This window comes from Protobothrops mucrosquamatus, unplaced genomic scaffold (assembly GCF_001527695.2).
Source record: "Protobothrops mucrosquamatus isolate PMUCROS unplaced genomic scaffold, P.Mucros_1.0 scaffold655, whole genome shotgun sequence".
NCBI lineage: Eukaryota > Metazoa > Chordata > Lepidosauria > Squamata > Viperidae > Protobothrops > Protobothrops mucrosquamatus.
In genome coordinates this window covers 202,979-230,678 of record NW_015386944.1, presented here as the reverse complement: position 1 = coordinate 230,678, position 27,700 = coordinate 202,979, and the positions used below count along the sequence as shown (strand labels likewise).

At 61.8% G+C, this 27,700-nt stretch overlaps 2 protein-coding genes across 2 annotated transcripts in view; one reads left to right on the top strand and one right to left on the bottom strand.

Moving 5' to 3' along the window:
* Window positions 1-374: 374 nt before the first annotated feature.
* LRRC4 (leucine rich repeat containing 4) lies at window positions 375-2,342 on the top strand. Its single transcript, XM_015817899.1, has one exon. The coding sequence runs from the start codon at window positions 375-377 to the stop codon at window positions 2,340-2,342; it is 1,968 nt and encodes a 655-aa protein (XP_015673385.1).
* Window positions 2,343-13,734: 11,392 nt separating this feature from the next.
* The window catches only part of SND1 (staphylococcal nuclease and tudor domain containing 1), a 42,828-nt gene continuing 28,862 nt past the window's right edge, over window positions 13,735-27,700 (bottom strand). Inside the window, 3 exon segments of the mRNA XM_015817909.1 lie at window positions 13,735-13,883; window positions 25,071-25,212; window positions 27,136-27,208. Of these exon segments, the coding sequence (XP_015673395.1) occupies window positions 13,735-13,883; window positions 25,071-25,212; window positions 27,136-27,208 (364 nt within the window).

Genomic DNA, 27,700 nt, shown 5'->3' with positions numbered 1-27,700 from the left:
GAGCTTCATTCTGCGTCCCCCGCAGCGCCCCAACCGCCGCCGCCGCTCTCGCCGCCGCCAGCCCTTGTCCCGCCGCCCAAGGACGCGCCCGCACAGCCTCGCCGCCGCTCGCCCGGGCGCCCAGCGCGGAGTGCCGCGGCGGCCGGCCGCCCCGCCCGCCCCTCGGGAGGCCTGACTCGGGCCCCGGGCGACTCGCCACCGCCTCCGGCCGGCCGGCCCCCGCCCGCCCCCCCGCCCTGTCCCTCCCCCCCGATGGAGAACGGCGGCGGCGGCGGCGGCGGCTGCCGGGTCCAGCCGGGCTAAGGCAGGAGGGCGGCTCGCCCCGCCGTCGGCTCCGAGTCCCCCGCGATGGCGAAGAATGCTGGCGCCGCACCATGAAGCTCCTGCGGCAGGCTCGGCCGCAGCCCGCCCGGAACGCCGCCCCGCTCGCCTGCCTCGCCTGCCTCGTGGCGCAAGCGTGGCTGGTGGTGTGCGCCGTGGCGGCCAGGCCCGGGCCGCAGAGCTGCCCCCCGGTCTGCTCCTGCAGTAGCCAGCTGAGCAAGGTGGTCTGCACGCGGCGGGGGCTGGCCGAGGTGCCGCCGGGCATCCCCTCCAGCACTCGCTACCTGAACCTGATGGAGAACAGCATCAAGGTGATCCAGGCGGACACCTTCCGCCACCTGCACCACCTGGAGGTGCTCCAGCTGGGGCGCAACGCCATCCGGCAGATCGAGGTGGGGGCCTTCAACGGGCTGGCCAGCCTCAACACCCTGGAGCTCTTCGACAACTGGCTGACGGTGGTGCCCAGCGGGGCCTTCGAGTACCTGTCCAAGCTGCGGGAGCTCTGGCTGCGCAACAACCCCATCGAGAGCATCTCCTCCTACGCCTTCAACCGCGTCCCGTCCCTCATGCGCCTGGACCTGGGCGAGCTCAAGAAGCTCAAGTACATCTCCGAGGGGGCCTTCGAGGGGCTCTACAGCCTGAAGTACCTGAACCTGGGCATGTGCGCCATCCGGGAGATGCCCAACCTCTCCCCTCTGGTGGGGCTGGAGGAGCTGGAGATGTCCGGCAACACCTTTCCGGCCATTAAGCCGGGGGCCTTCCACGGACTGAAGTCACTCAAAAAGCTGTGGATTATGAGCGCCCAGATCAGCCTGATCGAGCGCAACGCCTTTGACGACCTCACGGCGCTGGTGGAGCTCAACCTGGCCCACAACAACCTCACCTCTCTGCCCCATGACCTCTTCGCGCCTCTGAGATACCTGGTGGAGCTGCACTTGCACCACAACCCCTGGAACTGCGACTGCGACATCCTGTGGCTCTCCTGGTGGCTGCGGGAGTACATCCCCACCAACTCCTCTTGCTGTGGGCGCTGCCACGCCCCCACGCACATGCGGGGCAGGTTCCTGGTGGAGGTGGACCAGACAGCCTTCCAGTGCTCGGCCCCCTTCATTATGGATGCCCCCCGGGACCTCAACATCTCCGAGGGGAGGGTGGCCGAGCTCAAGTGCCGAACCCCGACCATGTCCTCCGTGCGGTGGCTGCTGCCCAACGGGACAGTGCTGAGCCACGCCTCCAACCACCCCCGGATCTCCGTCCTCAACGACGGCACCCTGAACTTCTCCCAGGTTCTCCTCACGGACACGGGGCTGTACACGTGCATGGTCACCAACGTGGCAGGGAACTCCAACGCCTCGGCCTACCTCAACGTGAGCACGGCTGAGCTCAACACGTCCAACTACAGCTTCTTCACCACGGTCACTGTGGAGACCACGGAGACGTCGCCCGAGAACATCTTCCCCAAGTTCACCAAGCCGGTGCCGACCACCTCCACGGGCTACCAGCCGGCCTACACCACCACCACCACCGTGCTCATCCAAACGACCAAAACGCCCAGGCAGGACGCCACCTTGGACAGCAACGACAAGATGCAGACCAGCCTGGACGAGGTGATGAAGACCACCAAGATCATCATCGGCTGCTTCGTGGCGGTGACCCTGCTGGCGGCAGCCATGTTGATCGTCTTTTACAAACTTCGCAAGCGTCACCAGCAGAGGAGTACGGTGGGGGCCGCCAGGACCGTGGAAATCATACAGGTGGACGAAGACATTTCGGCCTCGGCGGCGGCAGCATCCACCACTGCCGCCACCGCCACCCCTTCGACCGCGTCCGGCATGTCAGGTGAGGGGGCAGTTGCGCTGCCGGCTATTCATGACCACTACAACACTTACAAACCCTCCCAGGGGGCCCACTGGACAGAAAACTGTTTGGGGAACTCTCTGCACCCCACGGTCACGACTATTGCCGAACCGTATATAATACAGACCCACCCCAAGGAGAAAGTGCAGGAAACTCAGATCTGACTCCTTTCCTCGCCCCCCCTCCCCCCCCCGGCCATTATTAAATAAATGCAATAGGATGCACAAGAGACAACAAAACCAACTTTCCTACTACCCAGAGGGAGGAGGGCAGTCCCCCCCCTTATATGCTTCTATATTAAGTCTTGGGCTGAAAGAAGAAGCAGATTCTACTAAAATGTAAAGAAAGGCCTGTTTTCTCAGTTGATAGCTCTATTGAGAAGGAAGCGTAACTCAAGAGTCCCCCCCCACCTCCCCCCCCCCCCAGAGACAGAGGCACAGTTCCCCATGGCGAGTTTCGGCAGCAGACCTATTTAAAGCAAAAACATAAAAACAGCCTTGCTCCCGAAAACAGTGGCGGAGAAGATAAAACAGAAAATTTCAAAACCAAGGAACCGTGGGGGGGGGAGGGAGGGGGGAGTTGTCCTTTTTAGAAGATGTTACTTAGAATGCAGTAAAAACAAACCCGTTTCTATAGAGACGCTCTTTTCTTAAAGCCTTGGAAAAAGCCGTCTCCATATTTACAGTTATCTTATTTCAAAAAGAGAAAAAAGGGGGTGGGAGGGCGGGGGGAGGTGCACCGAGGGTTTGTACTGTGCCAAATGTTACAAATGCAATAAAAAGGTCATTTTTATTTATTTCGTTTTTTAAAGACAGTTACCAGAAGGGAATTCAATACTTGTATCAAATTGCAAAAAAATTAAACCAGCAAGATTCATTGCTCTGTCCTCTCTCAGCGAGGATCATGGGGTGGGGGGCTGGCGGGGGGGGGGGGATTGCACAGGGCTGGGGGGGGTGTTTCTGAGCTGCTTGCTTGCTCTCCTTCCCCTCCAGAGGGAAAAAAGAGGGGCTGCTTTGGCACCCACCGGCTTCTCTCTCTCTCTCTCTCTTTTGCAAGCCCTGCGCCGCATTCCTGCGGTCCTGTCCTCTCGGTTAACCCTCTCGGGGCGCAGGGCCTGGTGCACGGAGGAGGAGCAGGACACGCCAGGGAGGCCAGTGTGGTGGGTGGGCACCCCACGTATGATCCCGCCCCCCCTTCCCCCCCTGGGCTGCTCCCCCTCCGCCCTCCAGCTGCTGCTGCTCTGCCCCTCCCATCTGTCGGAGGGCACAAGCCCTCTCTGTCTGCTTCCCCACGGGGAGGGCGATGCGCCCACCCCACTCCCATCACATCCTCCGGTGGGGAGGGGCAAACTCTGCCTCCCGGGCTATGAAACCCCCCATTGTCCTGAGCCTGGCTCTCCCGGGCCTTGGGGGGAGGGAGGCAGGGATCGGGGCCATGGGCAGAGAGGGGGAAGGCAGGGAAGGAGGGGGGGGGGCGCTGGCCCCAAAGGCAGAAGCTGTAACTCTGAGGCAACTGAAGGTTCCTATTTTAATAAACCTTGTTGAGGTTTTTAAGAATGCCTTGTCCCTAAACAGCCACCTCCAATGACAAAGGTGGGGGAGGGGGAGAGCAGCCCCAGCCTCAAAGATTTGGGACCCCGAAACTGGATAAGGCAGGCCGGCAGGGAGGGACCCTCCTCCAGCCCAGCCCAAGGAGCCCCTGGGGCTCAGGTTGGCCGCTTCCCTTTGGCTGTTACAAGTGCAGTGGCTGGGGGGGGGGGATGCCGGAAGGCAAGGTGCCCCCCACGGAGAGGAGGCAGTCCCCCTCCCTGGCGCCCAGCCAGAGACAAGGTAGTCACACACGGGGTGCCTTGGAAAAGGGGCCCTGGCTGTGGGGCTCAGCCGCTTCTGGCTGACCTCCTGGTCTCTTGGGGGAGGGTCTCCCCCACAGGAGATCTTCAGCCTTCGATCAGGACAGCCCCCCAAGGGGATGGGGTCCTGGAGGCCTTGGGCCCAAAGGGCGATGCTGCAGGTGCCACTCAAGAGGGAGATGCCTCCACGTGAGCCAGCTGGACAGGAAGGGGGGGAGCAAGAGGGCTACTTCCCAGGGGGGGGGGGCAAAGATCCTGGTCTCATTTTGGCCAGATGGCTGGCCCAGGAGAGTCCCCAGGGGGCCCAACCCTCCAGGGGCCTCACACCGGCAGTGGCCTCCTCCCCCCCAGGGCCCGTCAGCTCTGTAGGGCTCGGGAGGAATGCACCCCGCCCCACTTGGGCAAAACCAGGACCGGCTGCCCTCCGCTTGGCCTCCTTTCCCGAGGACCAGAGAGAGAGTCAGTCAAGGAAGGGCCCCATCCGGTTGTGTCTCCGGCACCCCTTGCCCTGCTGACCCCCCCTGCTTGGCAATTTGGGACTGGGTCTCCAGCCCTTGCTCCCTGCCAGCACATCCCCCCCCTCCGCCCCACTGGGTGACAGTTTTCCTCTAATGGGGGGGATGGGGGGCTCCCCAGAAGAAACGGGGAAGGCGAGGAGGGCAGAGCGTATTTTGCCTTGCGAGGGCAGCAGCCCCAGAAGATCTCCTGCCAGAGCTACGGAAGGAGGAAGGGCCGGAAGGGAAGTGGCCAAGCCAGCTCTTTCTCTCCTCTGAAAGCTGACTCTGCAGCTGACTGCTGGGGCCTGGGGAGGGAGGAGGGAGGGAGGGAGGGGAGGGGGGCCAGCTGCCACAGCATCCAACTCAGGGGCTGCTGCTGCTGCTGGGCATCCAGGCGGCACAGAAGGCAGAGAGAGAGAGAGAGGGCCACTCTCAGGCCAGGGAGCCAAGGGGGCCGGAGCCGGGATAGGGGGAAGCAGCCAGAGGACCCCCGCCCCCTCCCCAAGAGGCACTGGGGTCAACACCCTTTGTCACAGGCTCAGGAGGCTGTGTGGATTCAGAGGGGAGGAGCACACAGGTGGACGAAGGCAGGTGGGGGGGGAGGCAAGCCGGTTGCCCCCTCTGCCCCCCCCCGGCCCATCACCCCACCAAACCCCAGAGCAAAACATGACATCACAACAAACCCACTAAGAGTAATTATAATCAGCACCACTAAAAGAGTGAAGCAGAAGCTGGAAAGAGAAAACTCTTTGTGTTGTGCTCCAGATGAACTGTTAGCGGATTCAAATAGGCCATGAAGGGGCTGCAATTGGCTCAGAATTAAGGGGCGCCTGGGCAGGGGGTGTCGATTCCCCAGGAAGAGTCCCGCTGGGCCCCCCCAGGTCATCCCCTGGGCAGCTCGGAGCAAAAGCCCCTGGGGGCTGTTCGGGAGGAAAGGGGCGCCGGGGAGCCCCAGAATGCCTTCCCTTCCTGCTCCTCTGCTTCCCCCCCTCCCGTCTCTCTCAAGCCTCAGCTGGTGGGGGGGGATGCTTGGTCCGGCCAGCCACGCCAGAAAGCATCTCTGCCCCCCCTCCCAGGGCCACTCCAGCCCTCGGCCCCCAAAGCAAGGGGCCGAGGGGTCCAGCCTGCCTTGCCCCCCTCTCCCACTGCAGCACCTTGGCAAAAGCGAGGGGCCGGGGAGGACAGCTCTGCCTCCCTGTGCCCCCCCCCGCTGACACAGGGAAGCATGAGATATGTTTAAACTTTGATCTACTGTCTTTAATCTCCGTATTTTATGGCGTCCAGGGGGCTGTATTTTTGTTAACATCATCCTCACTGAGGCATCACTTCAGGATTTACTGTTGACAGAGCCCCGGAGAGTCCCTGCCCAGGAGGACCGATGGCTCCGGCCTCCGGGCACTGGAAGGCAGGCAGGCAGGCAGAGAGACAGACAGACAGACAGACACCCCCCCCCAACAGACCCCAGCATGCAAATGCTTAGCATCCATGTCCCCTTCCCCAAAATCGGCCTCAAATGCACGGAAAGGGGGCTACTAGAGAAAAGGGAGTGGAGAGAAAAATGACCCCTCCCACGTTCTTCTGAAGGTCGACAGCTGCCGGTCAACTGCACCCGGCCCACGAACGAAGGGGCCAAGCCACACCTGGGTGGAGAGGGGCTCCTCTCCTCACCCTTTCCTGAGGGCACTGCGGCCCCCTCCTCTCACCCGCCCCCCCACAGGGCCCAGGGCAATGGCGGCCACAGGCTCTCCAGGCCCAGCGAGGGAGGGGAGGCTGAGGGGGGAGCTGGGCAGCGGCAGCCTCTGCTGGAGTCACAGGCCCAAACCGCAGGCAGCCCCACAACTGGCGCAGCTCTCTTGCAGGAGGCACCCAGGATAGGCGCCTGGCAGCCAAGGTCCCTTCAGCCTGGGACAGGGGAGCAAACAAGCCAGAGATCGCAGCTGAGCCTCTTTTCTCAGGACCGAGACGGAAGGAAGGAAGGAAGGAAGGAAGGAAGGAAGGAAGGAAGGAAGGAAGGAAGGAAGGAAGGAAGGAAGGAAGAGAGGGAGGGAGGGAGGGAGGAAGTCTGAGCTCAGGGTGCGCCCCACGCTAGACTAGGCGAAGGCGAAGGCGGGGTCAGGCGCTTTATACGTTGACCCAATCCTGTAAGCTCCGATAGCATGTATTTGTAGCCTGCTGTAGGAATGTGGGAATTGTAGCTTGTTAACCCAGGCCTGGGAGGTTGTGGGAATCCACAAGGGGTGATCCTTCAAGCAATAGGTGAACTCTGTCTATTCGCAAAGGACCCCATGTTGGTTCCCCCCCCCCACGTGCTCTTCCTGCTCCTCCCTCTGGGGACCAGCAGCCCAGGAAGCATCATGCCGGAGCAGCAATTAAAGGCAGGGAAAGGAGCTCCTGGCCTCGTCCTTTCGCCTGCCCACCTCTGTCCTCCTCAAGCCTTCTGCCGATGACCAACCGCCTCGAGGCGTTTCTTTCCTGCTGGTGACTCAGTCCTCAGTCCTCCAGTCAGCCCGTCTTCCTTCCATGGCTGGCTCTTCTTGAAGGATGACGACCCCTTCCTTCCCACTCCTCTCGAGAGGCTGTTCCCTTTTCCCCGGTGGGCCCAACTTCCTCCCTCCCTCTCCTAGAACGAGTGGGCAGAGTCACTCGCTTACAGACGGCCATCTTCCTTGCATCCGTCACAACAGATGCCAGGCTACCCACCACCGTTCCACTCTCCTGGGCACATCCTAGGCCACCCTCACTCCGCCTTTGGGGAACATCCATCCACGGCAGGCGCAACCCTCTGTTTGCGCAACCTCTCCACCCTCCTATGTCTAACTTGCAGTCCTTCACTTTCTCTGTCAACCCCCCTCCCCCCCTGCTCTTTAATCCCAGGTCGGCTGAAACAAGCAGGCCAAGACCGGCAGCCACTGGCAGGAGGGCAGGGCAGGCAGGGGGCCGAAGGGGGCCGGGCGCTCTTCCCTTCTGGCAGTGGAGAGGGAGGCGAGGGCCTCGGAGTCCCCGAGGCTGCGCCAGGAGCTGTCCGAGCAGTCTAGACTTGTCCAGAAGCCCACCAGAGCCTCCTCCAGAGGTGGGACCCTGCCCACTCTGTCCTCTCCCAACCCGGGGATTTAACCAACCCCTCCCCAGGAAAAAAGCTGGAGGAAGAAGCAGGATCTTTGCCGTCTCCCACAGGAAAGGCGGGGTGTCAATCGACCCAAATGTTCCACTGATACGAGGAGATGAAGCCCTCCTGCCCTTCCTCCCAGCCGGTGGAGCAAGGCGGACTCCAGGCAGGGTCCCACGGCAGCATCTCTCCCCGATGGCCCCTGGCAGGGCTTGGCCCTCTCCGGGGCTGCTGTCCACCTCTGAGCCCCCAGCGGCTTTTCCCAAGGAGCCCCAGCCAGCTCAGACTCCAGAAGGGGCTCCCCAAAACAGGAAGGCCCCAACGCCCATCCCTGGATCACATTCAGCATTTGGGAAGCCTTCCACCCTCCGGAGCTTCTTACCGTCACTGGGCTGTTCCTCCCTGCAGCCCTGTTTGTCCCGGGGTCGGAATCCGTCAAGGGCTGAAAGGAGGGAGTCCTTGGCCCTCTCTGAGCTTGGTGGTTTTCTTGCAGACATTTCATGACCCATCTAGGGAACGTCGTCCCCACTCGCACGGATGATGTTCCCTAGTTTGGGTCATGAAACGTCTGCAAGAAAAGCGGCCAGCTCAGAGAGCGCCAAGGCTCCCCCCAGAACAGACAGAATCATTTCTGAACGTGAAGAGGCCCCCAGGCCTTGAGGGGCTTCGCTTCTTCTCTCTCCTGAGAAAAACACCTATTTATTTCCGTGGTTGGCTTTTCAGCTAGCCATCCCATCCCGTCCGTCCGTCCGTCCTCTTAAAAATCTCCTGCCCCTAAATTTGCTCACATTTGTTCGATGACGGACTTTTGTGAAAGAACCCCGTGAAGGAGGTTGGGCTGTTTCTGGCCTGGCGGAGCTCTCTTGGGGTGGGGGGCACTCGTCCCTGGGGGTGGTCAGTAGGAATTGAGGTGGCCACTTATCTGTGAGGCAGTGGGGAACTCTGCCGTGCATGCAGGGGGGGCTGGATTGGAAGATTCCCCCACCCCCACCCCAGTATCCCTGTCAACTCTTTGATCCCAGAGTCCTTCCTGCCCCGCTCAAAATCTCCCAGTGAGTTTTCATGGCTGGAAAAAACCTCCCCCCCCCCCATTCCGTCGCCTTTGCTTTCTGAACCAGCCTCGGTTACTGCAGGGCTGCTGAGGGTCTGCAAGGGCCTGGAAAGGGCTTTGAAAGCCTAAGTCCTGGGAGGGGGGTCCCCTCCATCCAAGCGCCTGTTGACTCTCCACACACCCCAAAAAGGTCTCTGGGTAGCATCGGGGCGCCCTGTCGTTTTCCTCGGATTACCCTTTTGCTGCAAACATTATAATGCCCCCCCCCCAGTGATTTACCCAACCTCCAATAGGTTCCTTCTAAAAATAGCCGCCTTGCCTGCCGCCAACGGAGCCACCGGCTCTATTCGTGGCATCCTTCCAAGCCGGAGGAGGAAAGAGGCTCTGGGCTGGTGGGCAGCGGCCAGGCCAGAGGCTGCCCCACCCCCGCTGGGGCCCAGAGCCGGTGCCATCCCCCTGGGGAAGGTCCAGCCCCCCAAGCGGAGGAAGCGCACAAGCCTTGCCCGGGGGGTCCCAAAGGGGCCCCGGGGTCTTCCGTGTGTGTTGGAGACGGAGGCCTTGCTTGCCCTGAGCGCTCAGCCCTAAACCTGGGATGGCAAAGGGTGGCAGGAGCCGGGAGGAAATGCGGGGGCCTCTGGGTCAATGGCCTCTCCTGGCCGGGGGGGGGGCTGGAGCAGGAATCTAACCTCTGCCCAGAAAGGTCTGGGAGGTCCGGAGCCAGAGAGCTGCTCCCCCACTTCCCTGCCTTCACTTGCGGGGAGGGAGTGTGTGTGTGTGTGTGTGTGTGTGTTCTCCCTTGGGTGATGTTCTCAGGCCCAAAGCGGGAGGTGGGAGTCCCCTGCGCCCCCTTCCCTAGTGAGCAGCCACACCAGGGACCCCACTACTGCTCTGCCCTCCCCCCCAGTGCCTGCCTGTGGAGGAGGGCCCTTAGCCAGGGGCCTCTAAACTGGGCCTAGAGAGGGCAGGGGGCCCCACTAGTGTGGGCTGGCTTGACCCTGGCTGTGTGGGGCAGTGCCCCACGGTTCGGTTATCCAGGGAGAGTCTGGAGCAGAGAGGGGCAGCAGGAGCTGTTCTCCTTCACAGCCCCCTCCCACTGGCGCAAGCAGGCTGAGCTCAGTCAGTCTCAGTCGGTCTGTAACAGGACGGGAGAGTCGGTTGTCAGCCAGGGACCTCCGGAGCCCCCCGGGAAAGGAGAACGGAGCCTCCTCAAGGACCTGCCGGGGTGGGGGCCTCCCCAGACCCCAAGAGGGGACAGGGCTGGGAGAACCCCGCCAGCCCTCTGCTTCTGACCCCCAGGGCTGCCTTTTCTCCCTCCGACCCAGGGGGGGAGGATCTGCCCTGCCCTGCCCTGCCCTGCCCTGCAGCCGATTCTGCCCCGGGTGAGCAGCAGGAGGAAAGGAAGGCCCGGCCTCTGGCAGGGAACGCAGGCAAGCAGGCAAGCAGCGGGAGGGGGAAGGGGGGCAGAGGGAACCCTCAGGTGGGGCATGCCTCCTGGAGACAAAGGGCGGAGGGCAGGGACTGGGCAGAGGGCCCACGCAGGAGAGGCCGAGCAGAAGTCCTGCCCACCCGGCACTGCCAGTCCCTGCCCAGAGAAACAGGACACCACCGCCTTGACCAGGCCCAGCCTGTGTCAAAAGCTGAGCCTGCCCTCTTGGCCCCACCTGGGGGGTGATCCCCAGCTCAGGTGCTGGACGGCAATCCCCACCCCACCCCACTGCTTCCCCATGCCCACTCAAGGCACGAAGGGAAAGGAGAAGAGCCGGGCGGTCTGTTTGCCCCTCCTCTGGATCCACAGGCTTCGGAGCCCTCCCTCCCTGGCCCGGGGGGGGCAGTGGGGTCATCAGGGGCCCATTTGGAGAGCCCGAAGCATGCCACCCGCCCGGGGTTCCCTCACCTGGCCCGGGAGCGCCTGGCTCTCTGGGCAAGCGCCGAAACAGAGCCTGGGTGTTTGGGGTGGGGGGCAGGGGCCCCCACCAGGCAGAGGGAGGGAGGACGGGATTCCTGAGAAGCATCTAAAATGAGCAGAGAGGCCACCGGCAGCGTCAAAATGCTGCGGAGGGGGGGGGGGAACAGAGGACGCCCTCTGGAGAGAATCCCTCACTGGAAGCGTAAAGAAGCCTTAAATAACTTAAAATGTGACAAACTGCTAAAGAAGGGAAGTCTGTTGTGTCCTCCTGTTCGGTGTCTCCCCCAAAGATGGGAGAATCAGGGGCTGGGGGGGTCAAAGAGTAATAGCTGAATGAGACTTGCAAGTAAAACTGTCCTAACTGCCAGGTCTTGCGGGGGGGGGGTCAAGGGGGGAGAGGTGGCCAGACATCCAGAGACCAGGGCGGGCCAAGAAGCAGGAAGAAAGGGAGGAGAAGGGGGGGGTCCCTCTGCAACAGGGACCAGGAGGGGAGGGGAGGGAGAGGAAGGGCCCACACAAAAAATGTGCCTGGCACAATGAAGGGGAAGGACGCAGCTGGAAGCCCCCCCCAAATGGGTCAGAGAAGGGAAACGGGTGCAGGGAAGTGGGGATCCACAGGCTCTGAAGAGAACGGGGATCCCGGGAGATCCAGGAATGAATTCTGGGGAAGGCCTTCTGAACCAGGGGGATCCGGGGGGGCAGAGGAGGGTCTTGGGGGTGAGATGGAGGGATGGAAAGAGGGCAAGGGGGAGGGGGCCTTTCTGAGGCCGAAGGAGGGACAGAAACGCTGAGGCTCGTTTGACTTTATTTATTTCTGACCAGCCTTTATTATTTTTACAAATAACTCAAGAGTCTCTTTCCTCCTCCTATTCTCATCAGAACAACAACCCTGCAGATGGATGGGGCTGAGAGGGAGGGGCTGGCACCAGGCCCCCCAGCTGGCTCCGTGGCTACGGCCGAACCTGAACTTGTGGGCTCCTGATTTCTGGCCTGGTGCCTTAACCACTAGATCAGACTGCTCCCCCTTTCTGTCTCTACAGCAGACGGGGGTCCCCCCTCAAACTCACTTAAGAAAGACCCTTTTGTGCTTCAGCAGACCTATCCGTACAGACATTTTATTCAAATTATTTACATGGCTGCCCGCCTCCCAACGACGACTCTGGGCAGCAAACTAGGATTAAAGGCAGTCTTGCCAAGAAGAACCCTGGTTCCCAATGGCCGAACGCCTCAGCAGCCCAGCCCCCCATCACCTCCCGGGGGGGGGGAACCGTCTGGCCAGCCAGCGGGAAGAGCCGTCTTCCTTGGGAAGCGACTGCGGAGGTGGAAATACGGTGGATCCTCCGAGGGAGGGTTCGGGAGGAAAGAGGGAGAGGAGGATGCGTGAAGGGGTGGAGCGAGGTGGCCGGTGGCGTGGCTGTGCCACGGGAAGGCAGCCGAGCCTTGGGAGAAGGACGGATTCGTCTCCCAGGAGCAGGTCAGGCGGGTGGACAATAGTGCCCAGGACGCAGGCGCCCCTCGGGGAAACGGGAGGCCACGAAAGGATGAAAAGGGTGGTAAAAGAAGCTGCAGGTGAGGAGAAAAACCCACAGAAAGGATCGGGTTTTGCAGCAAAAAACACAAGGAGGACGTTGTTATTAGGCGCAACTCTTTTTCCCCTCTGTGTGCAAAAGTGCAGCCTCCGAGGAGGGCAGGGCTCAGACTGAAGGAGGCAGGGGAGGGGGAGGGCGAGAGGGAGGGGGCTGCGCCCGCCCGAGGGTCCTCCAGCCAGGCGAAGGGGCTTAATGCAAAAGAGAAGGAAATGGGGGGGGGAGCCGAGTGGGGAGCCCTCCGGGCAGAATTTGAGAGGCTCCATAAAGGAGACAGAAACCAAGGAGGGCATCTGGGGGAGCATCTGGGGCAGGAGGGAGAGGGCAAAGCAGGCCTACGGAGTGGGAGGGGCAGAGAAATGGGGAGGGGCAGGCAAGGGCACCCCTCGCCCTACTTCCTCCCTCCTCCCTTTGCGTGAGATTTCGACCTCTTTCTCTGTGTGGCACAGAAGGGAAGGGAAGTGGGGGGGGGGAGAGAGGGCCTGGATCCTCACAGCTCTAGGGAGAGAGGCCGGGTCCACATGACAAGCCCCCCCCCCACACACCCCAGATCCCTTGGAACTCTATGCAACTCAGCCCCTCCGCTGACTCCCCCTTCCCTGCGCTTTGTAAACCAGGAAGCGGGTTCGCTTGATGTGAGGTCAGAGCCCCCTCCCCAGGTGGAGGCAAGGGTCCCCTCAGGGCCTCACCAGGAAGGGGAGAGCAGGGCAGGGCAGGGCAGGGCAGAAGGGCCGTCCAGGAGGTGCAGCAGTAGCAGCAGGGTCTGGGCCGAGGGCACGTCTGCACCCCCCTCCCAGATGCTGAAATGCCCCCCCCACAGCAGTCCAGGTTCTTTGCTGAAAGACGGAACAGACTCTAAGCCAAGTCAGAGGGGGGAGCAGCAGCAGCAGCCCCCCCACACAGACGCACCAGCAAGCGAGCTCCACTCGGGATCCAGCCACAGAACCCTCCCATGTACGCACCACGTGCCACCATCACCACGCGAGGCCCACCCCCAGGAGTCTGCTCCCCGCTCACGGCCCTGGCCCCAAGAGGTCAACCCGAAGAGCCCCGGCCAGGCCGGCAGCCTGAAAGGGCATCTCTGGGTGTGCCTGCCTGGCCCCCAGGTATGAGCCACGGCCGTGGCCCCTCACGGGGCTCCTTGGGGCCCACAGGCAGGGTAGTGGCAGCCCCCTGCCCAGCTGGGCCTGCCCTCCGAAGCAGGCGGCCTCAGCAGGATACGAGCCGTCCCTACGGCCCCCTCCAATGTCAACGCAGGCCGCTCGTGGGACGGGGAGTGACGGCAGCAGAGTGAAGGCCACGCGTGGCTCTCCAGGGGAAGCCGCTGGCCTGGCACATCCTTCCAGTCCTTCTGAAGATGGCAGCCATGGGCAGAAACTCCCGTGGTCCAAGGCTGGAGGAAGCCGCTCACGCAGAGGCCAAAAGAGCTGGGGGAGGTCCTTTGGCCCCTGACCCCTGTCCCAGCAGGGGAACACCCCATTGCCCACCCCCCACTGGGCCAGGAAGACCCCCGACCTCACAGATGCATCCAGACCAAGCAGGGAAAGGCAGCAAGGTGAAGTCAAGGCGCACAGACCCACACCCAGGCCCACCGTCCTACCTCTCGTTGCAGCACCAGCTCCTTCGTGAACAGGGTGGCTTCCTCGCTGAAGGGCTCCCCTTCCTGGACCAGGCCGGGCAGGTTCCGGGCTCCACGGGGACATTCGATGCCTAAGAGAGAGAGAGAGCCTCCGTCAGCCACAACCGTCGCGCCGTTTGCAGCCCCCCCCCCCGCCATTGGGAGTGCTTCCCCCATATCGGTCGGGCTGTGGGGACCAGTTGCTTAAAGGCCTCCCTGGCCCACCCCCTGGGTCCCCCCCCCGTTTTATTCTGCAGGAACACCAGAACCAGACCCCAGACCCCTTTCCTCCTCCAGCAGCTGTGGCGGCTGCACCGCCTTCACCATCCATCCCCCTTGCGCTCCCCAAGGGCGGAGCAGACGATCCAGAGGGGGCCGGCCTCAGGCCCAGCGGAGGTATGACCAAAGGCCTGGCCTCTGGCCGGACTGGCCCACTGGAGGACACCCATCCGACACCCCCAGCCACACCGAAGGATCTCCTCCAAGTGCACCACGACCGGGGCCCTCAGTGCCCAGCGAGAGCCACAGACCCAGAGACGAAGGTTCTGGCTTCTACAGAGTCAGAGGCAACCGAGAAAAATGAAAAGGTCTTTACCTACAAAAAACACTGCATGCTCAACTTGTTATCAACTAGTGCAAAAGGGCATCCAGCAGATTCAAAACATCTGGTCGCCCCCTGAGGGCACCTGCAGCTCCAGCTCCTTTAACGGGGGCTGTGACCGAAGAGGAGCCAAGCGTTCCGTTCTGCACAGTACTGAGAAGCGCAAGGCCAGTTGCGTGTTTGGTTTCAAGGAGGGAAAACTGGAATATCCAATTTTGGAAAATCAAAAGGTCTAGGTTTTAAAAAGAAGTGACACTTTAAAGCCATTCATCAGAAAACATTATTTTGGATCCACTGGACCCTCAAAGAATGTTTGGAAAGCGATGAACGGTTGGCAACACAAGAAACACGAAGATTTTTAAAACTCGCCTGATTTCCCCTTGGTACAACTTTGTTTTGGTTTCAAATTATTACGTGTATTAATATAATTTTGGAAAGCAGTCTTGCATTTGAAGATGCTGAGCGAGATGGCGCCTGTCACCTCGTAAGGAGCTCTGGCTCCACTGAGCCTGGATGTGACAGAGGATAATCCCACCTAACGGGAAAAGCAGCCAATCTCCCGAGTTTGAGGAACGGGCGCGGGACACTGGCTGGCTAGACTTTGCTAAAAACCTGCACGGTTTAAACACGCTGTCACGGTCATGTTTTCTGAGAGAGCAGATATGGCAGTCGGTTCTGTGTCATCTAAAATCTAATCAGAATTCCCTCTGCCTCTTAGTGACTCTTAATGAAGTTATTAATCGACACCTTGAGAAGTAGGGGATCCAGAGCTAAACCCCACAGCACCACATTCGCTACCTCGCTTTAGCGAGACTGTGGGGTTCTTTTACCCCTCCTGAGCCTTGCCGTGCTGGGCAAAGCACACTTAAACAGCTGGCATGGATGCCACAGGATACCTGGTCAAAGGCTTGGCTGGAATTAGGACACTTTATACCTAAAGCATTCTCACAATCTATTAGGAAAGGTCAATCACACGAACCAAAACCGGCTTTTTACCACAGCCTGCCGATAGCCACACCTGATTGCTTTCAAGGGATGTGACAATCTTTAAGAACCGCCTCAGGGTGCCTTTTCTCCCCTTGTGGGAGAGGAGAGGGCTCAGCCAAACCGCCAGCTGCTTCCTGTGGCCCCGGGGGACGCCAGTCGCTTGGCCCCAGACGCTCATCCAAGGAGAAGAGGGGTTCTGTCCGTCCCAAGGGCCAGCCTCTCCTCACCCCCCTCCCGGCCCTTCTTCCCCTGTGGAACAGGCAGCAGAGGAGACGGAACCCCAGAGGCATCGGAGGAGGCGCCTCCTGCCAGGTTCCTCCTCTCCTTGGCCTCCCTGCCTACAGGAACCCTTTTTATCCTCCTTCTCCTCCTCCACCCAGGGGGAGGCTGGGCACAAAGGAGGAGGCCAAGGGGGCTGGATCACTCCAAGAGGGAGCCAAACTTTGAAAAAGGCAGCCTGACCGTGGGCTGCATGTGGCTGGGGGTGGCCGGGAGGAGAACCAGGCCACGGATGGACCTGGCGGCATGGAGGGGCAGGTGGTCAGCGGCTTAGAGTGTGAGCCACACACCCCTTCTGGCCCAGTGCCCCACAGGTGAGTGCGTGTGCACAGGAGTACACAGAAACAAACACGTGCACATAGAGGCAACGGGCTGCTACTCCATTGCAAAGATGACAACCGAAGGGCTTCCTACAACTATACAAAATGGCTGGGAAGAATGACAAAAGCCGGAGTCTGCAGGTTTTCCCTGCCCTCTTATTCTCACCCAGCTTCCAATTAACAGAGTAACCAAGTTGGAAGGGACCCTGGAGATCTTCTAGTCCAACCCCCTACTCAAGTAGGAGTCTTTACACCATTCTGGACAAGTGGCTGTCCAGTCTCTTCTTTAGAAACTTCCAGTGTTGGAGCACCCACAACTTCTGGAGGCGAGTTGTTCCACTGATTAATTGTTCTCACTGTCAGGAAATTCTTCCTTAGTTCTAGGTTGCTTCTCTCCTTGATTACTTTCCATCCACGACTTCTTTTTCCTGCCTTCTGGTGCTTTGGAGCAGGGGTCCCCAACCTCCGGTGGGGCTGCGGCATGCCAGCAACCGGGTCCGCACAACAAGGAAAACCCCATCCACAGGATGCAAGCAGCACACAAAACCACACACTCTCTGGTCCGTGGAAATACCTCTCTCCACAGAACCGGTCCCTGGTGCCCAAAAGGCTGGGGACCTCTGCTTTGGAGAATAGCTTGACCTATATTCCTTGTGGCAGCCCCTGAGATACTGGAAGGCTGCTATCCTGTCCCCCCTCGTCCTTCTCTTCGTTAAACTAGACAGACCCAATTCCAGCAATTGTTCCTTATATGTTTTAGCCTCCAGTCCCCTGATCCTCTTTGTTGCTCTTCTCTGCACTCTTTCTAGAGTCACAGCATCTTTTTTACATCGTGGTGACCAAAACTGGATGCCGTATTCCAAGCGTGGCCTTACCAAGGCCTTGTAAAGCGGTACTAACACTTCACGTGACCGTGATTCTATCCCTCTGTTGATGCAGCCCAGCACTGTGTTGGCTTTTTTGGCAGCTGCAGCACACGGCTGGCTCCTACTTAGGTGATTCTCCACTAGGACTCGGAGCTCCCTCTCAAGGTGACTGCTGTTCAGCCATTTATTCTCTCCCTGTGCCCTTGGTTTTTCTTGCCTGCGTTCCTCTCTCTCGCCACTGAGCTGCCTCTTCCTGGATAGGGCCCCGGGGCCTTCTGAATGTCCAGCCTGTCTTCTGAAATGTCGGCTATTCCACCCAGCTTGTGTCCTCTGCACATTTCAATTGGCTTCCTCCACTATGTTCCATTTTCTCCTCTCCTTGCAGTTATTTGCAATTGAGCTTTTATCATCTTATTTTGGGGGAATTTCCACTGACTCTAGAGCATTTTTCAGGATGTGGTCAAAGTCACCCAGGCCTGCCTCCAGAACAGCCCAGGGTGGCCACGGGGCCGTCCAGCAGCCGGCCAAAGCCCAGCTACAGGGAGGAGGGGGCTCGGAGGAGGAGGGGAGGGGGAAAGCAGCTCCTGGGGGCCCGGAGGAGACCAGGCCTTGGCCAAGGGCTGCCCCAGCCGGGAAGCCTGGCTCTGCTTCATCCCCGCTCTCTGGACCAGAGGAAAAACCGGAGCGAAAGAGAGGCGAACCTCTCCGAAGCGCCTGGTGCAGCAGAAACGCGGCACCCGGCCCTGCCACAGATTCACCCCCCTGGAGAGAGCCGCTGCCTTTTGCCTACAAGGCTCTTCTGCATCCTGCGAGCTGGCACCAGGCAGCGCACGCCCCGCTCGCTCGCTTGCTCCGGCTGCTCCCTGCGAGGGAAGTGCTGATGCGGCAGCAGGAAAGGAAACTGCCGGCCACAGGAACCCCCCTCCCTCCCCCCCTCCATCCCTCCGCATGGGGAGCATGGAGCAGCCCATGCAGCTCTGGGAGGGGGGGCAGCTTCACCCTCTCATCTCCTGCAGCTCCGTCACGGAGTCTGTGTTTGGGGCAAACCAATTCCCCCCCAAGCTCCAGCAGGCACGCTGCCCCCTGCCTCGAGATTGAGGAGGGGGCTCCCTGGGATGGAGAAGGCAGGAAGAGCGAGAAAATGATCCCGATGCCCCCCAGAGCATCCCTGCTTGCTGGGGGGGGGAGGGACAAAATCTCTGTGTCAGCAGACCCAGCCAGAGGGAAGAGCCGGCGAGGGGCACAGACGAGGGGCACGGACGTGGGCAGCCATGCCGGAAGAGGAGCAGAAGGAAAGGGAGGTGGGGAGGGAGGCTCCCAGCCCCTTTTCCCCTGCAGAGAGGGGCTGGGGAGGATGGGGAAGGGGAGACCCAGAAGAGTACGGAGGCCACGGAAAGACAGGAGCAGGCGGGCGGCCCAAGGGGCCCAGAGCCAGCGCAGCAGGCAGCAGCCCAGGGGATCAGAGCCGCGGAGGCTTGGCAGGCAGGGCGGAAGAGGCCCCCGGCTAACAGGCAGGCAGAGAGTGGGAGGTGGGGAAACTGCAGATCCGGGATCATAAAAAAGGGACTGTTAAAAAAAACCGTGCTCATTTGGTGCAATCAGATTTGGCACGCTGTGTGCGCCCATCGGCTGTTTCAGAGCTGGACACGAGTGGAGAAGGACCGTTCCCAGCGCAGTCGGTCCTAGCCGGGAAAGCGGGCAGGTCTGAGGGGCCTCTGAACGGAGGAGAGCGTGAGAAATCCCATCCCTGCAGCAGAGCACGGCAGAGGAACCGAATTAAAGGAACCGAACCGAGAAGATTCGGGGCAAAGTGCCGGCAGCCGCATCACGAGCAGATGGCAGCCCACGAGGGGAGACGCTCTGGGGCCCACGGCTGCCATCCCAGCAATGGAGGCGCCACAAGAGAAAGCCACAGGATGCCTATGCACGGCAAACCGGGCTGGATCTGCAGGCTCGCCTTTGCCCGCCACGTGCCCATCCTCTCCCCTCCCAGGACGGTCTGGAAACCAGCCAGCCGGCGGCATCCTTCTCCTCCTTGGGCTGAGGCCCACTTGCCAGGGAAGGGGGGCTCCTGCACAGTCAGACGGTGGGGGAGGGGCATGTTGGGGAGTCTTGGGCAATGGGAGGGGCAGCAGCATGGCCCATGGAAACCACCGGCCCTACTGGCGAGCATCAAAGTCTAAAAATGGAACGTCTTTGGGGGCACAAAGAGAAGCAACAGACGGGCCCAGACGCCTTCTTCAGAGGGAGGGAGGGAAGCTGCCCCACAACCAAGAGGTCCGGAAGATGCCCGTGGCCCTGCCCGGGTTTTGGGCCATGGCTTCCAACCTGCTGGCTCGGCTACCCTGCAGGGGAAGGGAAGGGGAGCATCTGCCAGGCCCAGCAAGGGCACCCCGCAAGGACACCCCATGCCCAACGACAGCCAGGCACGCAGGAGAGGACGAGGGCAAGAGGCCCGGCATGGCACCAGTCCAGGTGGGTCCTCCGAGGGTGGGCGGGTGCCATCACTGCTCCCCCTAAGGGCAACATTTTCCCCCCCCCGGATGTCAGCTGATCTGCATCCAGGCAAGGGGACCCCCCCCCAGGCAGGGGTTGGGTGGTGAAGCTGCTCCAGCCCTGGAGGGAGTGGGAGACAGGGACTCCCCTCCGCCCCAGCTCCCTCCCCCATGGGAGGGGGCTGCTGCTGCTGCCCTGCCTGCAGGTGCCCCTCCATTTGCGACCACCATTAGCAGGGCAGAGGGGATTTCGTGAGTCGAGGTACCGTTTTTTTTCAACTGTTTTTATGGCAGTCGTTAAGTGATTCCTTTCTCCTGAATGGGGGCTTTTTGTAAGAGCAAAACAGTGGGGAAATCACAGTCACACAACCCGCAAGAGACTACAACCCATGGTCCACTCCGCTTGCCTGAAATGCAGTCGTGTGACTGCGGGGGAGGGGGCGACATTTTATAACAGCCAAAAATGCTTCACGGGCCATAAAGCACTCTTTCCTAGGCCTGTAACTTTGGTCATTAAATAATCGATCGTAACTTGAGGACCACCTATGTCGTCCTGTGAACCTTTTCCACTTTCTCAGAATTCCTAAAAGCGCAAGGCCCAGAACGGTGCTCCAAACACCGTCTGATCCAAGTCAAACAAAACAGCACAATTACTCACCCCAATTTGGAAACTATAGTGGGGCTTAAAATCGCCTTGGCCTCTGCTGTGGCAGCGGCACAGCCCTGACTCGTGTTTTACCACGTGCCTCACCAACTCCACCCCAAGATCTCACCGGGTGAATCCCTCCTCCTGCCCAGAACGGTCTCCAGTGCCCCAGCACCGAGGCACCCCAAAAGCTGGGCCAGGCGTTCTCCCGTGCGAGTGTCTTGCAAGGCCCACCCCAGTCTGGCAACGGCAGCGGCCCTTCTCTTTGGGGGCGGCCGTACCTGGCCTCCGCCCAGGCTCCGTGCTGTGGCATGAAGACGCCGGGTCTCCTTGCACGCCCTGCCCCCCCCCCCGAGGCGGTGCTGTCCTCGAGTTTCTGCCTGTCCCTGGTACCCTTGGCTCGGAACGAGGCCCACAAGGCCCAGGAAAGCCCCCCAGGCCCACCCACAGAGCAAATGGCAGCATCCCAAACCAGGAGTGGGCAGCCCAATCCCACCCTGTCTCACGCCCCCCCAGTGAGGAAAGGGGGGGGGCAAATTATAAGCCCAAGGAAAGAGGGAGGCTGGGGTCTCTGAAGCAGAGCAGCCCCCTCCCCAACCGGTTCCCGTAGCAACAGAGCCTAAATAAAGCTCCCCGCAGGGCTGGGGCGGCCTTCTCTTCCAGGTTGTTGTGCCCCCCCCCCTCCAGAACGTCTCCGTGTCCAAAATTAGCTCCGCTTCACAAAAGCCGCGGCAGAGGCAACCTCGCTGTCCTGATGACAGATCCACACCGGAAAGTTATATTTAACCGCTGATCCCTCCTCAACCACCACTCTGGAGAGCCTATCGGCCCTGGCAGGGAGGGAGGGAGGGAGGGGGCACCACAGCTGCTTCCGCCACAGGCGCAGGGGGCAGCCCGCCTCCATCAGGGCCCCGTGATGCCCCCTGGAGCCGCCAAAGCCGGGCAAGAGCCGAATACCAGACAAAGAGGTGGAAGGGAGCTTGGAGGTCTTCTAGTCTAACCCGCTGCTCAAGCAGGGAGCCCTGGGCCATTTCAGACTGATGGCTGCCCAATCTCAGGCCGAGGAGGGGCCGGGCAAAGCCCCAAAGGGCACCAGGGCAGAGAGTGCCCACCCGCCCAGCAAGAGCACCCTGGAACTGAGGCTCAGAGATCAAAGCCCAGCAGCCCGGCCTGCTCTCCCCGCCCCGCCAAACCAGGGGCCCCAAAGGCCGGCTCGGCTCGGCTCACAAGGAGCCTCGTGGCCGGCCCCTCGGGGGGCAGAGCGAGGACGTCGGCTGCTGGGCCCTTGGACGGCTAAGCCAGCGGGGCAGAAGCCGAGTTGGGGGCCCCGACGGAGAAGCCAAGGGAAGACCGCCCTGTCTCCCCTCACTGGGGCCCTGACCTCTGCGACGCTCGAGAGAGGCCGCCTCGCAGGGCGCGGCCATGCCCTCCCCAGCATCCCTCCCCCCACCCCACCCCCAGAAAGGGAAGGATTCAGGACGATGGCGGTGGGGTGGGGGGGAGGGGGAGGGGTCCTTTCCAGAATCCCATAGAACTGGAATTCAATTACAGAGGTAAACCCAATTCATACATCTTCACATTCCCACTAATTGTGCAATTCAATTAAAGAACGGGTGGGCCAGGAACCCCATTACGCCAAGCAAGCAGCCTCCCCTCCCGGGACCCCCCCCGCAGGCTCACAGGGGCTCCTCCACTCAGCCCGCCCCACGTGAGCGTTTCCTCCACGTGTGGCACCTGCCCCCGTGAGGCATCTCCCCCCCCCCCGCCCACCCAACAGGAGTGGGAGTTTTAGCACATTAACATGTTTAAATATCAGAGGCTCTGCAACGAAGACTCTCATTTTCTTGTCTTGTGCAGTTGACTTTAGGATTAGTTAATTATAAATAAGATTGCAAGTCGCGGCATCGCCGTATCACGCCCAGGCGGCACGAAGGAGCCCGTGGGCTGCCCGGTCCTGCGCACAGCCGAGGCGCCTCCTCCGCTGCCTCCATCTGGCCTCTGTGCCAGCCTTTGCCAAGGGGAAGGGGCGGGCGCCAGGAGAGGAAGAGATGGCATCACCCCAATGCCCGGAGAACGAAGGACACAACGAAGCCCCATGGGAGAAGCTCCTGCATTGGGGGGGGGGGAGAGGCTGCGTGGGAGGAGAGGAGACTGGTTGGCCAGATCCAAGGACCAGGATCAGTCCCACCCTGGCCAAGAGGCCCCGTCAGAGACCCTGCGGGCGGAGAGGAAGCAGGTGGGCCAGTGTGGGGGACTGGCAGGGGCATGCCCCCAAACATATGGGATGGCTGGCAAGGAGCAGATGCCCCTTCCCACCCCACTGCAACTCAAATGCTGGGTTCTTCAACCAGGCGGAAGGGGGCATCTGGGCTTGCCCAACCATCAGCCCCAGCAGCAGGCAGGGTTGGGGGCCAGCCAAGGCCGGTCCAGGGAGGGAGCCCCAAGATCCGGGAGGGGGTTCTGGAAAGCAGCCACAGCATCAAATGGCAGCTGGCAGAGGGACCCCCGTGGGCCGGGGAAGTCCTCAACTCAGAAGGAGGAAGCTTCAGGCTCTCCGACCCACAATGCACCCCTCCCCACACCCACCCACAAAGGCCCTGGGTGCAGACTCTCCCCCTCCCCAGGAAGAGGCCCACAGACATCATGAACCCAGGAATGAATGCTACCACCCTGCCAGGTCAGCACTTTGCCCAGGCTTCCTTCCTGCTGCCCTCCGGCTGCTTAGAGCCGCGTGGCCTCCCTGCCTCTCCTCCTCTCCGGTGGGTCTGCAGGAGAGGAGGCCCATCCCCGTCCCTCTGAGGGGCCCGACCCCCCCCCCAGCCCTGCAAAGGGAGCTGCGCAGGGTGGGAGTTTCTGCTGCCAGGTGAGGGGGGGGCATTCAAGGGTACAGGAGGAGCCGGGAGACAACCCCGGCCAGGGAAGGAAGGAAGGAAGGAAGGAAGGAAGGAAGGAAGGAAGGAAGGAAGGAAGGAAGGAAGGAAGGAAGGAAGGAAGGAAGGAAGGAAGGAAGGAAAGAGAAACCCCAGCTCGGTCCCGGGATAGAGACGCCAAATAACACCCCCCACACACTCTGTCTGGGCAAGAAGGCGCCGGGAGAGGCTCCGAGAGGCTCCCGGGGGTCTCAGCGGTGTTGGTGGAATCCTGGTAGGGGCTGCCCCAGCCTGGCTGGCCTTCAGGACCGGATCAATCCCTCAGTCAAGGCATTTGGTTATTTGGAGTGACTCCACCTTCTCACAACCCCTCCGTTAATGCTTCCTTCCTTCCTTCCTTCCTTCCTTCTCTCCCTCCCTCCCTCCCTCCACTCAAGGTCACTTCTCCATTCCTTCACCCCCGGGAAAGAAAGAAGGGCGTCACCAGCTATGAAATCCAGGTGCTGAGAGCAGTTTCTGTGGCCACTCATCTTCCTTCCTTCCTTCCTTCCTTCCTTCCTTCCTTCCTTCCTTCCTTCCTTCCTTCATCAGGGCTGAATGAGTCAACAAGCTAAAGAGGCTCCAGCTCCAGACTCTGAGGAGACCCGGGCAGAGCAGCAGCACCGGGTAATGATCCCCACCACCAGGCCAGGCGGGGGGGGGGGGATGGAAGTGCCTGGCGGGCGTAATCCGTGGGCTAAAGGCCGAGGCAGTTCTGTGGGAGAACCCAACTCTTTGGAGAGCGGATCTCCTGTCTTCGGGAAGGGTCCCGCGTGGGCCTGGGGCGGTGGCCGCTGGGGGCCGTGTAGGAACACCCCATAGGCTTCCTCCCCTTGTGGGCCCCAGGCCCAGCCTGCCCTGCTCCTCTGCCTCGGGGGCCTCCTCCGGAGGAGGAAGGGGAGCACCCAAACTGGGGGGAACCCAAAGAGAAGACCAGGGTGACATCCTGAGAGGTTACCTGGGAAGAGGGGGAAGGGGGCGTGGCCCTTAATGAGGTCAGCTCCACCTCCTGGGGGCGTGACACCCCCCCCCGCCCTACCTGGGATGAACTGCCAGAGAGGGGTGGGGAACAGGCTCCATTTACCAGAGGGGGGGACCACGTGGGGCAAGCGAGAACTTCTGAGACGGTCTGCTCAGCCCGGCTGTGCCGAGGTCCCCCACCAGATAAGAGATGGGGGTGGGGGGGGGCGCAGAAGCAAGCATCCTCTGCCAAAGCTCCCTCCCAGTGGAACCAGCTGCCCCCAGAAACCACAGCAGCATTTAGGAAAGGGGTCCCTCCGGCAGCCATTCGGGGATGAGGGGGCTGCTGACCTGTGCCTTCGGGCGGGGGGCTGTTGAGAACTGCTCTTCGTGGAGTTGAATGGTGGGAGGTGGGCTAAGGTGACCCAGGACTTTTATCTTTCGTGGCCTGGGAACGTCTGTGGGGGCCACGAGGGCCCCAGGACCAAAAGACGGGCAGCTTCTCCTCGGGGGACTCCCAGCGGGGGGCTGCAGGGCCCGTGTGCTTCAAAACAGACTCGGAGTCGGCCTTAGAGCATGCACAGAAGGCTTTTGTCCCTGGGGCTTGCCCTGCCGGCCCCTGGCAAGGCCTCAGACATAGCAAATCAAACCCCCCCATCTTACTCCCAGAGACGAGGAGGTTCCCCCCCCCATTACTCAAAGCAGAGACCAGCCATCCGCAGAGCCTTGGGGGAGGCCGAGCGGGCCAGGCTATGGGGGGGGGGGGCGATGGCTGGGAGACCAGGATCCCTTCAGGCCGCTGCATTATTAATCTTACTTCCTGTCTGGAAGCTCTTCAACCGTCCGCAGTCAGCCGCACAGGAGTCAACGTGGCCCAGGTGCCTGGGTGGGGGTGGGGGGATGGGAGGCTCCAGGTGCATCCGCACCCAGGGCTTCAATGCGGGTCCAAGCTCTCCGAGATAGCGGGGGTGGTGTGGGGCACCCTTATCAGCTCAGGCAAGCGGGTGCCCCACGGAGGGCCCCACCTGGCATCCCATCGTTCAGCCCCTGCCAGACGGAGCTGCCCGGGATGCCTCCCGGGTGCTCCTACCGGGCCTCTCCAGACCGGCCGCTCCCCTGCCCATCTCCTCTTTGTCACTTCCCCAGCCGGAGCCCCCACCTGCCCCCCCAGAAGGCGCCTCCCCGCCTCCCCTCCCCCCCCCGCTCGCTCGCTCACCGGCCAGCAGGAAAGTGATCAGGCAGGTCTCCTTGGGCAGGTAGAGCTTCAGGCGGGATCCGCTGAAGACGTACTCCACCACGGCCTCCGAGCGGCCGGCCCGCTGCAGGAAGGGCAGGAACTGCTTGGCCTTCTGGGTGTCCTGGGGGGAGGAGAGGCTGGTGAAGGGGGGCTGGGGGCTGCCTGGCCCTGGGGGGGGCTGGTGCTGGGCCTTCTCCCAGGAGATAGAGCAGGAGGGAAGCTGCAGGCGTGGGGGCCGGGCCACGGAGGTCAGGGATGACACACACACACACACACACCCAGAAGGAAACTTTATGGGACAACCCTTGCTAGGGGAGGGGGGAGGGGGCATAACACACTTCTGCTTCCCGCTAGGGTTGCCCCACCCACTTCTCTCCGGAGGATAGCCCCTCCGGCCCCTGCCTGGGTGGCCATTTGGGTGGGGGACACCGAGGCTCCCCTGAGGCCCTTTCCCCACAGACAGGCCTTTGGGGCGGTGGCCAGAGCTGGGCAGCTGAGGTCAAGGGGCTCTCCCGCCAGGACAGAGGCTGCCTTGGAGGGCCTGGGGGGGGTGAGTGGCAGGGCACAGGCCCTCCTTTGGCAGCCCTTCCCTCCCTCCCCAGCCCAGGCGGGGGCAAAAGGCTTGCTCCTCTTTGAAGCCCTCCCCATCTTAATTATCTGCAAATAGAAAGGAAATTGTGCATCGACTGAATGAAGGAAAATGGAATCATAACTCCACATTATGTGAGCGGCTGCCAGTTATGCAAAATGAGGCGAGGTCTCGGCAGGGGGAGGGGGCTCTGCGGGCCTCCCCTTCGCTCCATGCCAGCCATCAAGGGAGGCTGGGCCTTAAAGCGGAGAGCGAGTGAGCAGGCATTGGGAGTTGAATTATTTAGCCAGTGACTCTGGGGTGAGACTGCCCACCTTACGGGGAAGGAGAGGACACGCAAGGCAGGCAAGCCTCCCCCCCCGTTCCCTTTGGGGAGGGGGGGCAGGAGAGCGGCTTTCGGGGAGCTCATCAGCCCCTCGGCCGCTGGCGCAGCGCTGCTCTCCTCCCATTGGCCCAGGCCCACTGCCCCAGTGCAATAAGCAGGCAGGCGGGGGGGGGCTGTTTTGTCAACCCTCCGTTCTGGAGGTCAGTGTGGAAGCAGCCCGGCTGGAAGCCCCCGGCCCAGCCAAGACCAGGCTCTCCTGCGGGAAGTTGGTCAGTTGGACTTCGGCAGCGGCCATCTGCCTGCAGGGGCAGGAGAGCCGCGATCCTTCCCACTGTCCCAGCCCCCGTCCTCTCTCCCAGGAAGGCGGCTGGGGCCAGCCGAGAGGGGCTCGGAGGAACGGTGTCCCCAGGCCAGCCCACCCCCCCCCGAGCAGGAGACCCCTCTGGAACCAAAGAAGTAGCAGCCTCATGTGGTGGATGCCTCCCCGCCTGGCCATGTTGCTCAGCCGCAAGGGTTAGGGTTAGGGTTAGGGTTCCTGGGTCCCCCTTGCTGGACAGAAGAGGAAATCAAAGGGGGTCTCAGGCCCCAAACTCCTGGCAAGAGCCCCACGGGGTAGCCTGGGCCAGGAGATCCCTGGGCAGACCAAAATCGCCCTGTGTTGAGACTGGCTCTGACCACCTGTGCTGGGGAAGAGCAGGAAAGACAGCCCCTCGCCAGGCGGCTGGTTCAGGGAGGGAGTGCTGGAGCAAGCGAGGGAGGAAGGAAGGCGAGGACAGCCAGGGCCTGCTGAGCCGCCCCCCCCCCCGCCCGAGACCACTGCCTGCCTGCCAGGCCAGCATCCCAGGCACATGGCCAGAGTCCGGCCAGGAAGAGCCCGGAGGCTGCTGCTGCTCCCACTGACCATAAGGTCTCCGCCAGGCCAAGAAGGCAACGGCTTCCTCTCCTCTGCCAGGGGGCCGAGCCATGGGCACCAAGGGGGCAACTGGCACAAGCCTGCCAGCTCTTCCGGAGCAGGGAGGGCAGCTGCTTCCCCCCAGGATGGACAGTGGGGGAAAAGGAGGAGGAGGAGCAGACCCAGAGCACCCCTGGACCCCACCCCAATCAGCCGGCCCCCCAGGAGCGCTGCTTACCCCGGAGATGTCGGCCACTCGGTGGATTGGGACCTCCTTCTTGCTGTGCAGGCCTTTGCCGTTCTTGACTGCCCTGTTGGGGACAAGGGAGGGTCAGCAGCACCCAGGAACTCCACAGCACCTGCCCGCTCTCTGCCCCAGAGCCCCTCCCTTCCCTCTTAGTGGGGGGGGGCCCTCTGGGGCTCCTGGCACCCTGCAGCCATGGTGCCAGGGGCTCCACCCTCTGGGGGCACAAAAGGGCCCAGGTGGCGTGATGGGCAGAAAGCATCAGCCGGGGGCATCTGAAGACTAAGAGGCGCTGACTTCCAGGGGGGGGGGCTGCCTGGCAGGAAGCTCTGGAGGCAGGCAGGGACAGCAAGCCCCAAGAGCCCAAAGCCCCACGTCTGGTTTGGAGAAGGGGGCAGGGGGCGGGAGGCACCCATGAGACACCCCACTCACTAAGTCCGAGAAGAGCCCGCCTGTCTCCGGGACCCAGAGGTCAGCCCGTCCCCAACCCCGGCAGGGCACTGCCCCCTCCTCTGGGCACATCCCTGAAGCCTCTGAGAAGGCCGGGGACCCCCCCCCC